The sequence below is a fragment of the Condylura cristata genome, unplaced genomic scaffold (assembly GCF_000260355.1).
Source record: "Condylura cristata isolate star-nosed mole 26May11 unplaced genomic scaffold, ConCri1.0 scaffold00027, whole genome shotgun sequence".
NCBI classification, from domain to species: Eukaryota; Metazoa; Chordata; class Mammalia; order Eulipotyphla; family Talpidae; genus Condylura; species Condylura cristata.
The window spans coordinates 16,705,492-16,721,025 of record NW_004567128.1 but is presented as its reverse complement, the minus strand read 5'-3'; the positions used below and the strand labels follow the sequence as shown (position 1 = coordinate 16,721,025).

At 36.3% G+C, this 15,534-nt stretch overlaps 1 protein-coding gene across 1 annotated transcript in view; it reads left to right on the top strand.

The window, feature by feature from the left end:
• The window catches only part of DMD (dystrophin), a 1,782,468-nt gene that overhangs the window by 652,597 nt on the left and 1,114,337 nt on the right, over positions 1-15,534 (top strand). Inside the window, exons 31-33 of the mRNA XM_012730297.1 lie at positions 8,137-8,247; positions 8,651-8,824; positions 11,066-11,221. Coding sequence (XP_012585751.1) covers positions 8,137-8,247; positions 8,651-8,824; positions 11,066-11,221 — 441 coding nt within the window. The remainder of the gene's footprint in view (positions 1-8,136; positions 8,248-8,650; positions 8,825-11,065; positions 11,222-15,534) is intronic.

Genomic DNA, 15,534 nt, shown 5'->3' with positions numbered 1-15,534 from the left:
GTCTGTTACTCTCTTAGGAAGAGTGGGTGCGTCTAGAGAAAAAGCCATAGTCAGCTGAAAGGCTGGCCTCTGGGTGCTTTCTCCTCTAGAGCTATAATGCAGAATTCTGTGACCAGAAAACAACACAGTGGTTTTCTCAAATTAAAACTCGACAGCAAAAAAATGTATAACTAATAGCAATTCAGAATATTTGCAAATAACAGCAATCAGGTAAATTTAGTAACTTCAAATCTACTTAGAGAGTTTTTCAGAGTACCGGCAAGTTTAAATCCATTTCCCGTGTATTTCTGGTAGCACATGTGTTTTCAAGATAATTCTTGACTTTGAAGTCCCCCAATGGTCATACATAATATTAGAAAACGCGTCACCCAAAACCTATTGAAGCATTCTTTTCCAAGATTTTATTTTAAGATGACAGCAAGTGAACTGTTTTCTGGGGCAGAGTTGTCAAGTACTCAGATTTACTTCAAGGATTGCATTTCCTGAAGCTCTATTTAACAGTCCCTTAAAAGAAACCAGGAGAGAGTGAAGACGTTGTCCATGAAAGAAGAACGTATGCCCAAGGCTTCAGCAAAATGACCATCGATATGATGTTTTTCAAAGTACATATGAGGGCTGATTTCAGTGCTTCCTGTGAATAAAAGGCAACATGTTTACATTTGCATGGAAGTTCATTGGCATTTACATGTTTAGCGGGCTTAGCTTTTCCTTTTCAGAACTGAATACTTGTTGTAATGTATCACAGAGAATCAGGACAGAATGAATGGTGTTAACCATATTTGGTCCTCTTAAATAAGTGCTCAGATTTTCTGACAAGCACTAGTCACAGATTTGTGGATGTCTGACTCCACCGTGTGGTGCACTGGTAGCTTTGCTTCTAAATTTAAGTTTGTTAACAGAGCTGCTGTTTCTGGATTTGAAGATTGCTTGAGAGTCTCAGGGACAAGAAATTCTCATTATTAAGGCAGTGAACACACTGTGTACCTTTCTGATAGGTAACCTCTCATTGCATATAAAAGGAGGGGTAGAGCAATGGAGTTCTTTACATCTTCATTTGCATTTAAACTGTCCGGCCAAATGAGCCTCCCACTGCCTCAGCATCGAACATGATCAGTTACCTGCCATTATAAGAAAAATGGGTCTTCTGACTCTAAATTGGATTTTTAAAAACTTATTTTTAATTTATTGTCATGAGTGAAAGTTTTATCTTGGAACAAGTAGAACTACATGCCACAAGACTATTGGAGCCTATGCTAACCAATGAGTATTTTATTAAAAACACAAATAAATCTTATGACCCCAGCATTAACTGCCCAGTGTAGACCATTTAAAGAGAATTTCAATAATTACAAAATTAAGAGGGCCTCTTAATGATTCAAATAGAATAAGACAAATGAGGGAAACTCTTCTAGGTACCGGTATTTATGTTCAGTATTTAGAAATCAGAAACTTAAGTGTTATTTTAAACATAATAGAATTGGGCCCTCCCTGGTGGCACAGTGGGTTAAAGCACAGCACAAAGAAGCTCAAGCCACTTCAGCATGAGTTCAATCCCCGCCTGCCCAGGAGGAGATCCACATGGTGCAGCAGACCTCTCCTGACCCGCATGCTGCTCCCCTCGGCAGTGTACTTCGTCGATCTGCCTGTTCTGCTCCCCACTCTGTCTCTGGTGAATCCTCTCACCCTCCGCATCTCTGCCTGTACCCCAATTTTGTACGAATAAATAAATCTTAACAAAATAATAGAATTAATAGTGGTTAATGATATTAATTACTAGTAACAGTATAATTTTAAAAAAATCACAGAATAAAATCATCATTGTATAACTGGAGAGAAACACAGAGTATGAATAAATATAGTTGTTGATTCTTTAATTTTCTAAAGGACATACTGAAATCAGAAGTTTAATTTTGGCAGTTAAGATCCTGTAACAAAATTCCAAGTAGCTGAGTACACTCTTGGCAGAAATGGTTGGTGTACTCGGTCGATAGAATTTTTGGAACCTCCCATTTGTTCTAATGTGTAGTCATGGCTGAGAACAGCTTTGGAGTTCATTGCAGGTAAGGTGGCTGAACTCCTCCTGGTATTACTCACCGCACACTGCATAGCCAAGGCTTCTTTCATGACGGTTCTCACCAGTGACTGTGTCAAGTGTTCCTTCGGAGGGAGTCAGGGTGGACACTAAACCCCTGCTGACATTCTCGAACATTTTGATTGCCACCTCACTCTTAAGGGAAATGAGTGAATGTAGAAAACCTAGCTGAAGGGAATTTCATTTTTGGTGCTTAAGGAGGGACCTGGCTTGCTTTTCTTTTCATCTCTTTTTTTTTTTTTTTTTAATTTTTATCTTTTACTTTCCTAGTTCCACATGTGTTTCTGTACCATCAGTTTAAATGTGCCTCTAAGTCACTGTAGGGGTCATGATATCTTTGTCTAAATACCAACTTAACTGTTTGTAAATCTTAACATTATTAAGGTACTCCAGCCTTCCCTTTGCCACATTTTTCCAGTAATTTTCATCTCCATTTCATTTTTTCCAGTACGTGGATACAATGTGGGTAGTTGTTGAAATTCTCCATGACATTATATGTCAATGATGTACATTTTACAGATTATTTGGATTACTACAAGAACTAGTGGGCTGCCTAGCAGTGATTGCAGTAGCTTAAGTGTTAATTTTGTCCTATGTACCCCTTATCCCATATTTTACATTCTCCTTTCAGGAATAATAGGTTTTCATAAATGAGTAGAGAGAAAAAACATGATAATTCAGGAAAAAAAAAAACAATTATCAAAGGAGAGACACTTGTAATTGAAATAAAAAAAATGCTTCTACATATTTATCATGTTCTGACTTGTAGGGCTCACTGTAGGACCAGAATTCTCCTCCCATGTCTCTCCCTCCCCACCTCCCCCGCTCCCATCCCACTATGGCTAATGCTTAGTATCAATAAGTAGAGAGCTTACCTGACTATAAAAGGCTGTTAAATTAAGCTGGTTATATTAACTGAACATCAAAATGACTCATAATTAACATGATCATGTGTTTAGTGAGGGTAAATCTTACCACTCACTCTAAATTTCTTCGGCCACAATTAAATGTAAGCAGTCCCAACTGTCCAAATTGATGATTTAAAGAGTAGTGGCCTAAAATCGTATTTTGGCCTAGGAGATTAAGTTTATCATTTTCAAAGTCTGTTATAGTGTAAATAGGCACATTTGATTGCCAAATGACTCAGAACAGTCCAACTTTCTAGCCTACTTAGCTGATTTATGAATTATACCATTTAAGCCCACACTGAGGAATTCATTCAAGATTTATATTACCATGAGCAAGTTTAACCACAGGAGAACAAAGTGGAGAACTAATTCAGAGATTGGGGCTTCAGTGTTAAACCTAGAGTTATAACAGAAATATTTCTTTTTCTTTCTATCCAGCAAAGTGTATCAACTGGCAAATGCAAGGCAATCAATGTTAAATCTTTTCTAATATTCTGTGTGCTACTGTAGATAACTGGTAACTGATTATTTAAAATAAACATTGTTAATTTAACATATAAAATTATGGGAAATATTCACAAGCAAGCATTTCAGAAGATACAAAAGATTAGAAACCTGCCACAAACATTCTTTTTTTTTTTTTTTAAGATTTATTTATTCGTACAGAACTGGGGTACAGGCCAGAGATGCTGAGGGTGAGAGGATTCACCAGAGACAGAGTGGGGAGCAGAACAGGCAGAACGAGGAAGTACACTGCTGAGGGGAGCAGTGGGCGGGTCAGGAGAGGTCTGCAGCACCATGTGGCCACCTCCAGGGCAGGTGGGGATTGAACTCATGAGGAAGTGGCGTAAGCTTCTTTGTGCTGTGCTTTAACCCGCTGTGCCACCAGGGAGGGTCTGCCACAAACATTCTTAACTCTACTTTGATAACTGTATATGGCCAACTATAAACCAGAGACATTCTATGGGGGAGGAGAGTGGAACAGGATCAAAACTGGGGTGGGAAGAGCACATGGAGTGAGAATATGGCACAGGGGTGAAGTGGTGGTGGAAGTCCACGGGGATCAAAACTGAGATAAAAAAATGCACAAAAAGAAGACTAATGTAAAAACACTATATATATGTGCACACATATATAATACATATATGTATATATAGTAAAAATAACAAAATTGGAAACTATTAAAAATACATCTAGTTGAGAGTAGAATAATTAGAAATTATATATGTATTTCAGTATTTTAATAAATAGCCTTCTTTTGAACTAAAAAAAAAAAAAAAAGAACGCCCAAAATATTTTCAGTAGTAGACAACAAGATTTGTCCCATGAAAGGAATGGATAATGGAAAGCACATATTAAACCCATCCACATGTTACATACCTTTCAAGGACTACTTTTGAATGTCTGCTATTTTCAAAGCTTCTGCATTCTTTTCTGTGATCATCATAACAGTCTAATTAGGTAGAGCAGCTAAATATTTATGGTTAAGAAAATATTTGTAAAGATCATATTAGAAATGGATGCTGGAGATTTACTATAGATAGAGTTGTTTGGGGGAGATAGAAAGGCTCAAAAAATCAAATTCTGGGAAAGGTTTGAGCAACTCTGTCAATTTACTGAATTTTATTGAATTGCACATTTAAAACATGAAAATTTTATGGTACATGAATTATACCTTACCTTGGCTGATTAAAATGAGTCTGATATGTAGTATCTTAGACATTATATTTAAAAATAATGTCAGGATACCATCAACTTTAAAACTACAGTTTTTTGATGCATAGTGAAGAGTGAAATGTAAAGGAGTTTTGTTAAATAGGCTGGAGTTAACTTAAATTGTGGATTTTTATGGGTGGCCATGCTGGTATCCACTGAGTGACCTTATATAGTAATATAACAATGTTTTCATTGTTCATATTTTAAACATTAAATGGACTTCATTTCCAAAGATTATTCTTGACTCCTTGGCCATAAATTAACTGTACTTATAAGAATGAGGTAATTTCTGGACACTCATCTCTATATCACTGCTCTCTGTTTTGTTTTTTGTTTTTTTTTCCTTCCTCATTACCACACTGTTTTTATTACTGTCGATTTGTAGTATAGTTCAGAGTGTTGGCATGTGATGCCTCTTACTTAATGTCAGTAGTGTTTTGTTTAGTCAAGGTCATTTGTAGTGCCAAATATCTCAGTAATGTTTGTTATGTTTGTTATAAGAGAGCCACTAAAATTGTGGTAAGGGTTGTATTGTACCTATATATTATTTTGAGTAAGATGGCAAATTTAACAACATTAGCTCTTCCAATGATTTTTTTCAAGCAATTTATTTTTAATTTTATTGATGCATATTGCATTATAACAGTATGTGCTTCAGATGTGCGACATTATAAAATGGTATCTGTATATACTCAACCACTTAAAAGTATATATTATTCAAGATCCAGTAGTACTAATTCTCCCTTATATTTTGTTAAGTATGAGTTATATATGGCAATTTTTCCCTCTTAAGCTTATAATTATAAAATTGCTATGTTTAAAAATAACTAATCTAGTAGCATGACATGTCTCTACTAATAGTCTTAACATGTCATCTTCTAATATTTTTCTTTCTGAAATATTTTAGTTATTTTCTCTGGATTCATTTTCTTTATTTCCTTCACAAAAGCTCTCTCTGATAATTATTTGATATAAAGTGTCTTTTGTTCCATTAAATACTTTAGACAGCTACAGTTTAATTTTGCATGCCATTTTCTGTCATTAATTTGATTTATGAGAGTGGTCTGATGAGGTAAATCAAGATAAAAAGCCCTGCTCTCTGCTTAGTTAATTGTAAAGTGCTATATTGGAAATGTCATTAATGTTTGATTGATTTTTAGTTCTATAATTTACCCTTTACCACCTTTAATAGAAAAATGGTTATTTTTATTTCCATTGTTTCTTACTTTCAGTATACAATGCTAGTTATGAACATAATTATTGCATTATAAAATGCCCTTTTTTAATGGTGGTATGTTATAGTTTTCTTTCTATTATTTTACTTTTATACAAAAAACTAGTGATTCTGAAAGATAGTATGTTGAAAACTCTCACTAGAGCATACATACTTGTTTTAAATCATCATGCCTGCTTTGTTACTTCTTTCATGTGCTGTGAAAAACAAAGAAAATAATAACTCTATATTTGTATATGTGTGTATGTATGTATGTATATATATATATTTATATATATATACCCAGATAAATGATATATAAATAATACTAAATATATATTTAACTATATAAATACTAACTAAACATTATCTAAATATATGTGTGTGTGTGTGTGTGTGTATACACTTCTACTGTTTTCCATGAACCTATGTTTTTCTTTTTTCTCTCTGTTCATGGATCTGTGCATTTCCTCAGTTGATACCACGACCAGGGACTTCCTAAGCACAGTCTCCCAGCATATGTGGCCCATGAACCAGGCACACAGAGAAGTTTACGAGACTCTCTCCTGTCACTTCTGAGAAAGAATCTAATGGACCTAACTAAGAACAAGCATTGTTCACTGTTCTAATAACTTGTAACTTGAGAGTGTCTAGGGTTATGTAACCAACACTGATACCCCTTTTAGAGAGAGTGAACATTTTCTACCTGAAAAGTGATTACCATAAACCTGCTAGTGTCTGTCTACTACTCCTACAAGTGATTACTAATTACTGAGTAATAATCATCACTTATCCTCTCATATGTTAACTCCCCTGTATAAGTGTCACTCTATTTTCTATAAGTATCTGCTGTATCTTACTTAGCATCTCTAGTACTTTGCTTGCATGTATCCTCTATGCCCAGGTTGTATGGTTCTTGAAAACTAGTGCATGCCACTGTTTCTTACACAGGTAGTAATTTGACCAAAAAAGATATGTATGTGGTTAAACCAATCAACCAAAATACCACATATTTACATGAGTCTTTGGTCTTATTTTTTTTTAAGTTAGACTTCTCATTACTTAAGTAATTAAATATTAGCTGTTAAAACTGGTAAGACTAGATATACTAAGGAGTAATGTTAGGGTATATTGGTATGTTTTTAACCTTGTATCCTAAATAACCTATTCACTACTTAGCCTGTTTTCTTGAGATGATTCTCATTACTCATCATAAGGCAGCAATTTTCAGCAGTAACTGCTAAACAAACTGATATTATTTTCTAATAATATGTACCAGAATTGACTCCAATTGGTGTAAATTACGTTATACTAATATGCATTATAAGATTGTTTTGCATGAAAATTTTATGGGCACTGTTGTTGTTGTGTACGTTAATCACTTTCATTTTCTCTGACTTATTTATGATCATCTCACAATCACTGTATTTTAAATTAGAATAATTTGACCACTAGCTGAGTTTTTCTGGTTTTGACAGTATGAGATGAATGTATTGTTTTGATTTCTGCACGCTGAAGAATTTGACCCATCATTGTAAGTTATTCAAAGCATTTAAGCCATATAGAGACATACTTTTAAAATAATACTTGATCAAAAATATTTTTATTCAATGTCAAAATATTGCAGTATTTCATCATTATTTAAAGCTCATGAACCAATCTCACTAGAAAGCTATTAAGGATGTATCAGACAAAAGACAAGCCCAACTGAGGCATTTTAACATCCTCTTCCAAGATCCTTAGTTTCCCTGAAATTAAAGTGAAATGTGGCATGAAATGACAGAAAAAAAATAGTAACTACTAAGGAATATTGTCCTCGTGCATCTTTCTCATTATATCTTATCCTGTCATATTAGAATTTTCATTAAGGTTAAGATCTTGTCTTTGCTGAAATTTGAGATAAAACAGTATAAATTTTACATATTAGACATAAATAGATTATTTCCTACTGAAAATGCTATCTAAAATAGCTGTTCATTATCACTGACTCAAGGGATAAATTTTTTTTCATAATAATCCCAATAGGAAGGAAATAAGTCATTTCATTTTTGATAACTTTTGGTAAGTTTAAAAAAATGTCATTTGCAAAGGAGCTGCATTATAATAATGGGTTACGAGAGTATCAGAATTCCATCTTCTCAGAAAGTAAGCTGTTCTTGGCAGTAATTTTCAGAACATGGTGACTAATAATGCTTTCTTCCCAACAGAAAATCCAATCAGATTTGACAAGTCATGAGATAAGTTTAGAAGAAATGAAGAAACATAACCAGGGAAAGGAGGCCACCCAGAGGGTATTGTCTCAAGTCATCATGGCGCAGGTAGATTACACTCATGGCCTGAGTTCCTCTTTTCACTTGACATTAAAACATAGTCCATACTGGGTAAATTGGTTATCAGCAAGCTTGAATTTGGGTGCAAGAGTTGAAAAATTACAGTGTGATCTCTAAGTCATACAGCCTGTTATGAGTTATACTTTATGGGTAGTATAGATTAATAAATGACCACATACGTAGTGTGACAGCTATAAACTACTGCTGAGGTCTTCTTCCAAAGGAAAATTAAGGTAAAGAAGGGATTACTTAATTTTGTGTTTATTTTTAGTCTTGTGCATCGTCAGGAATAAAGGAACATCTGTTAGCAAAATTATGACCAGTTCTTGTTTGACCGGTTCTTGTTTGAAAGGCAATATTAAACCATTACCTTCTTACATTGTATTTACAGAAAAAATTGCAAGATGTTTCGATGAAGTTTCGCTTATTCCAGAAGCCAGCCAATTTTGAGCAGCGTCTACAGGAAAGTAAGATGATCTTAGATGAAGTGAAGATGCACTTGCCAGCACTGGAAACAAAGAGTATTGAACAGGAAGTAGTACAGTCACAATTAAACCATTGTGTGGTAAGTAGCATTTACCCAGCTAACCCTTAGCTTTCCTTATGAAGTATTTAATGATCCCCTTTTATAACAGGAAAAAAAATGTTTTTAGATAACTGATAGTTAAGCTAGATAATTTAAAGTTAAGGAGAAAAATTAGCATAGGCATATTGAAATAATGTCCATTTAGTATCTATTGTATGTTTTGTCCCAACTTCTGTGACCAGCCACAAGCAAGAAAGAAAGGCTGGCAAAGGGCAAACGCACGCTTCCAGCCCAGGCACTCCGACTCTGGGTCCTAGTATCTTTCCATTAGAGTCCTGCTGGACTTATACTGAAATGTCTGCAGCCCACAAAGCTGGGATAAAAAGGCATGGGAGATACAGTTGGCCTATGGGGTGAATTTTCCCTGGATTTCAAGCAATGTCTTTTGTTGCATTTACTGGGGATTTCCCAAGTCAGGTGATCCTTCTGACAATATAAACCTGAGTTATGAGGGAATCTACTAGGGTGATACAAATACATTTTTAAGGATTTACTTATTTGGGGCCCTATGCCTTAAAGCACAGCACTATGAAGCTATCCGAAGCCACCACAGCATGAGTGCAACCCCCCACCAGGGATCTGACCCACATGGCGCAGCAGACCTCTCCTGTCCTGGCTACTGCTCCCCTCAGCAGTCTATTTCAGTCACATCTTCCTGTTCTGCTCCCCACTCTGTCTTTGCTGAATCCTCTCACTCCCCACACCTCTGGCCTGTACTACACCAAGTTCTTGTATGCATAAATAAATCTTCAAAAAAGGCATTTTTGTTCTGTTAAAAAGGAAATCTTGCCAGCATGAACATCAATAAATTTAAAGAATATTTCCTTCTTCAGTGGTTAGGTTGTTTTTTTTTTTTCTTCTTATTGAATAACATATTAAAGGTTAATGGTGGTACCTTAAACAAGCTTTCTTCATAAAGGTAAATCATTTAAAGGCTTTTTTTCTTAGATTTAAAAAAAATATCTTAAATCCTTTTAACAATTTCAATCATTAGGAAGCATCTCTAATTTCAAAATGCACAGATGATTGCCAGTGAGACAGTGAAAGAGTTAATGTCTCTAAATACCCAGATGTTTTGACATTTTTATAACTTCTAAGCTAGAAGTTATAGTTACTTAAAAATCAAGTAACAAAAACAAAGCTATGGAAAGTTCAGACAGAATTCATTATTATTAATAAAGGAATAATAACATCAAACAACCACCGATGATCAGATTGCTATGGAAATAGGCTGTGCTTGTATCCATAATTACAAAAATAATTGTTCGGCCTTTACAGAGTGTTTTGTTTCAGACATTGCTATTAATCTGAAAAGAGATAACAAACCCCATTTTTGAATTAATTACAAAGCAACAATTGCCTATTAGCAACTTTATTTTTATTCTTAGTGCTAGTAAAATAAGTGTGTGTTCTTCCACTGAGCAAGTTAAAGCAGCCTTTTAAAAGGAAAACTATTGCCTACACATGTATGTATTTGCACATGTGCATGTGTACATGCCTACGAGCACCCGCAGCCCCCCGGAAAATAGCTATGAAGTACAGGTGGCACTTAGTTCACGATGCTTTGCTTCTGCAATATGCTTTTGTGAAGAAATACAGTTGTTCTTTATAGTTGTGACACACATGTGACTTGAAATAATATTTTTTCTGTCTATATTTGATTTTCCAACTGCATTAACACAGTAAATGTGTCTAGTCAAATTAACATGTTCAGAATTACCTTCCTTCCATTTATATAACATACTGAGATAATAATCCTGAAGTTTACAGCAAACGTGCAGTAGGAACAGCACTGAGCTTGGGTGCTGCTCATTCTCTGGTGACTCAAGCACTGTCTGGTACACAGCAGACACTCAGGAAATATCTGGTGTATGAAATGAGTTTTTCCAAACTCGCAGCTTGAAATATATTTATGGTAATATTTAAAATAAAAAGCACATTTTTCTGATATGATATGATCTTTATAAACTTAAAGAACTAAATATGTGGACAATGCCCTCTTATTATTAATTAGCTATAAGCTATGTAAATCCATGTCTGTATCATTTCAAATAGATACATTAACAGAAGGTGGAAAAATTAGATGTCCATCACAGCTGCAAAATATATTAAAACTGTGAAGATGTAATAACAATTAAAGTTATCTTGAGCCCTGTTTATATTAGTAGTGATACTGCATAATTTTATCATCTTTTCATGTTTTGTTTTGTTTTAACTTAGAATTTGTATAAAAGTCTGAGTGAAGTGAAGTCTGAAGTGGAAATGGTGATAAAAACCGGACGTCAGATTGTGCAGAAGAAACAGACAGAAAACCCCAAAGAGCTGGATGAAAGAGTAACTGCTTTGAAACTGCATTATAATGAGCTAGGAGCAAAGGTGGGTGTGTCCTGAAACCACCAGCAGGGCTCCTTCCTGGTTTTCCTTAGATATTGTAAAACAAAGACAATAGTTATGTACATTGAATGTCTTAGAAAGTCTCAACTTTTTTTTTGTTGTTGTTCTTTTTGTTGTTGTTTGATAGGTGAATGGTTGGGTGGGTGGAAATAGATACTTAAACAGATATAGAAATATAGAAAGAGGGGCAGATAGATACTGGAGGTGGAGAAAGATTCCCATGTGCAATCCTTATTAAGAACAATAAGTTATGACTGCTGATCTTCCTTCGCTCCACAATTTATTTTAAAAAAAAAATTAAACTCAGGAAGATTTTTGTTATCAGTTCCCCAGATAGTTCTACAAGGTTTTGTTAAGGGGAAGGATGGGAAAGATGTCCTAAAGGAACTCTGCAGAGTTTTGTGGACTCTACCCCCTACTCCAGTGATTGGAAACTACAGCTCCCAGCAGTACCAGGGAGAGAACTGTGAGGACCCAAGGGCGGTGCTAAGCAGGCATTCTGGGCCCATTTGCTATGGCTCGCTCTAGTACTCCGGTACTCCGGAAACGGCTCTCGGGACCTCGGGATTTGGTGTTTTCAGGACTTGGTGTTTTCAGTTTGTTTGTTACCAGAGCTCCAAGTCAGCAGAGCCATTAAGATATTCCAGTTACTTAGTATCACTGTCTCTTTCCCTGGGTCATTTCCTTTTCTTTTCCCCTTTCATAAATCCATTATTGACCCTTTTTTGTGTGTCTGCAGTACAACTGAATTTTAAGCGTGTTGGACTGTTGTGAAAAGTAATTTCTCACTAGACAGCTCACCCCCTCCATTGCTATTGTTCCTGGAATATGCTGGCTGGGTGGGTTTCCAGCGGTAAGTCTGAATCCTGCTTGAGCAAGATAAGTTTCCAGCGCCTGTTTAAATCCGTAACATCTGGACAAACAGGAATTTGCGGGCACCCACCAACAACAGACGTGCCCAGTGGAAAATCCCCAGCCCACCTAACAGCCTTTATAAACCCCACACTACAGATCTTCGGGGCCCTTCCTTGAGGGGGGCACCTGCTGTGTCAGGGCAGGTACAGGAAGGCTCCTAGCTCGAGCTGGCCTAATAAAGTCTCATTTGCTTTTGCATCGACACGGACCTCGGTCATTATTGAATGCAGCAATATTTTAAACTTCAACAAAGTGGGAGGGTGAGGCCCCACAGACAGGTGGCCCAGTTCACACTGGGGTGCCCTGTAACAGTTTTTGGCACCCAACGTGGGGCCGGCCTTATTTGCACCTGTGGTTGACCAGCCTAAGTACCTTGCCTTGGTCACTGTAAATGCATCAGGTCTGCAGGACACACGGCTTCATTGTTTCAGGACATGAGAACTTTTTTTTTTCTCTTTGTATTCAACTCTCACTTGTGTTTACCACCATGACTTTGACCAGTTTTATCCCTAGCTTAGGTTCTTTCAGTTTTATTCCAGCCTTAAGTCTCACTACCTTCTCCCATTAAATATCATCACCAGTTTCATAAATATCAATACTCTGGTGAAACCTGTTTTATGGCAAAAGCTGTTGCATTTGTTCTCTATGGGTGGCTATCAAGCCACTCCTGCTTTGCAGTTTGTGCTTCTGGGCGTCGTCTTGATACTCTGCATCAGTATCATTTTTTTACATTTTCAGCTCTGGAGAGGTAACTGTTCTCTCTGGAGCAATGGCTCTCAGACCTGTGACTGGGGACTGTCAGTTTTAGTTTGTAACTAGTGTTCCAAGTTAGCTGATCTCTCTCTTACCCTAGGTTGTTCCTTTCCTTTCCCCTTTTGTAAATAAACCCATTACCCTTTTGTGTGTGTCTGCAGAAAATTACATTTTAAGTGCATGGGTGAGGACCCACAAACAGACAGTCAAGTTCACCCTGGGCCACCCTGTAACAGTTTCTATTATTTTAACTTGCCTTGTTTCCATTGTACAGACTTGCTTGTAGTGATTTGAAGGCTGATGAATGTTAGAGAAATTTAATAAAAATGTGCGCACTTACATTGAGTAATGTGGAGAGCGCCTGTTTTTGTGTAGGCTACATTAGGTGTAATAGAATTAGCACAGTCACAGAAGTCTTCCTGCAGTGCAAGCCTTGCACCACCCAACACGTTGACTTACCATGTAGCCCAATACATCCTATGTGATTGTTCCATATGTTTTTCCTCATCAGATTCTGATGAACGATTCCATCTCACTGTTAATTGAAGATGCTTACATCCATCCTTTGTGCAAAGCTGGGATGCCTGAGATAGTCACCATATTTCCCTCAGATTAGATATTCTGTATAGATTTAAAACTGTGTTGGGTCAAAATAATAATAATAATATTTAGAAAAAGTATTGGTTAATATATACATTGTCAAAATCAAGGACTAACCTGTCCTTTTTATGCCGTTATTCTGTTACTCCAAACGTTCTAAGCATTTATGGTGCTGGACTAAGAATTAATATTTAATTATTTTAATAACATTTCTTTTCTCAAAAAGTTGTAGTTATGTTGTATATTATGCAGTAACTGAGAGAATTAATACATTATTAATAAACTGATTATGGTTAAATGAGGAGCTATTGTGAAATATCTTCCTGATGCTTAGGGTAGAAGAACAAATGAGCAACATGTGATCTTTTGGCCTGAAGACAGCAGAAAAATTAACAATGCGTGCATTTTAATTTAATTTAATTTTTAAATGTATTTTTAAGATTTATTTATTTGTGCATACTGAACTTAGGTAGAGGCCAGAGGTGCAGGGGCGGTGAGAGGCTTCACCAGGGACAGAGTGGGGAGCAGAACAGGCTGACTGATGAAGTACACTGCTGAGGGGAGCAGCGGGTGAGGCAGGAGAGGTCTGTGTACCATGTGGATCACCTCCAGGGCCAGGGGTTGAACGTGCATGCAGCTCGCTTGCAGTGCTATGTCCTAACCTGTTGCACCACCAGGGAGGGCCCGAGTACATTTTAATTTTATTCTGACTGAAAGAGCTTTATCATGACCAGTGAAGAGAAAATAACATATTTTTATAGCTTAGAGTCTTGACTTAATTGAAAATGACAACATAAAATGAGAAAATGTCTTTTAATCTTAGACAAATATAAATGCCTTGTTTGTTTTTGAGAAATAGCCAAGTGGGGCAGACTTTTAAAATGTTGCCCTAAAAGTAACTGGAGGTTGCTTTGAAGTTACTAATGGCAAATTGCTTATTACTAAAAAAGTGAGTTTTAGATAAAATGAAATCTGGAAATAGCCATTAATTTTAGTTGTTAGTCTACATTTTTTTTTTTTAAGAACCGAATTTATATTTCTCAGGTTCAGAGTGAGAGGTTGATACTATCCTGTAATGAAAGATTCTCCCCTTTTGCTCAAAAAGTGAGGGACACTGATAAGCCACTTTGTGTTGAAGTATGATGCAATCTTGAAATAAAATGCATTTTACCTTCCTGTTTAGTCCACCGAACTGCTTTTGCAGTAAAAGAACCATGTGCCCAGAAAGAGAAGAGGAACCTGTATGAGTATTTGCTATTTCAATCCAGTATTGATTTACTCTAACAGATGCTATGATTTGCAAACAATTAATGATAAAATTAATGTATATACAAATATTGCCTTATAAAATACTGTACATCACGTCTTCCTTCTCTAAGAAGCAATAATCTGGGTTTAATTCTCCCAAATATCTTTGTTTCATAAAATCAAAGGAATTCTTTACCCTTCTTGTATAAATAGATACTCCCTTCTACCTTAATCATCTTCAGCACTGACTTGGTTATACATGCTTCACTTCCCCATGTGGCATCTGTGCGGCAACTGATGGTACCATAACAAATGCCAACAGTGTTGCTTAACACAGTTCTTGATGTTGAGCTGCTCAAGATTAGTATGTCATGCTGAAGTGTCCTAGTGAGGAACCTCTTCCTGGCTTGCAGAGTAGCCGTTTTCATTACTGTGGTCTCACAGGAGAGAGGGAGAGAATGACCTATAGAGAAACAGGGGTGGTTGGAGGGGAGTAGCAGAGCTTTCTCATAAGGACCACATTTTCTTTTCTTTTTTTTTAAACTTTTTTTAAAGATTTATTTATGCATACAGAACTGGGGTACAGGCAAGAGGTGTGGGGGTAGTGAGAGGCTTCACTAGAGATAGAGTGGGGAGCAGAACAGGCAGACCAACTAAGTATAATGCTGAGGGGAGCAGCAGATGGGTCAGGAGAGGTCTGCTGCACCATATAGTCACCTTTAGGTCAGGGATTGAACTGATTTTGAAGTGACTTTAGCTTCTTAGTGCTGTGCTTTAAC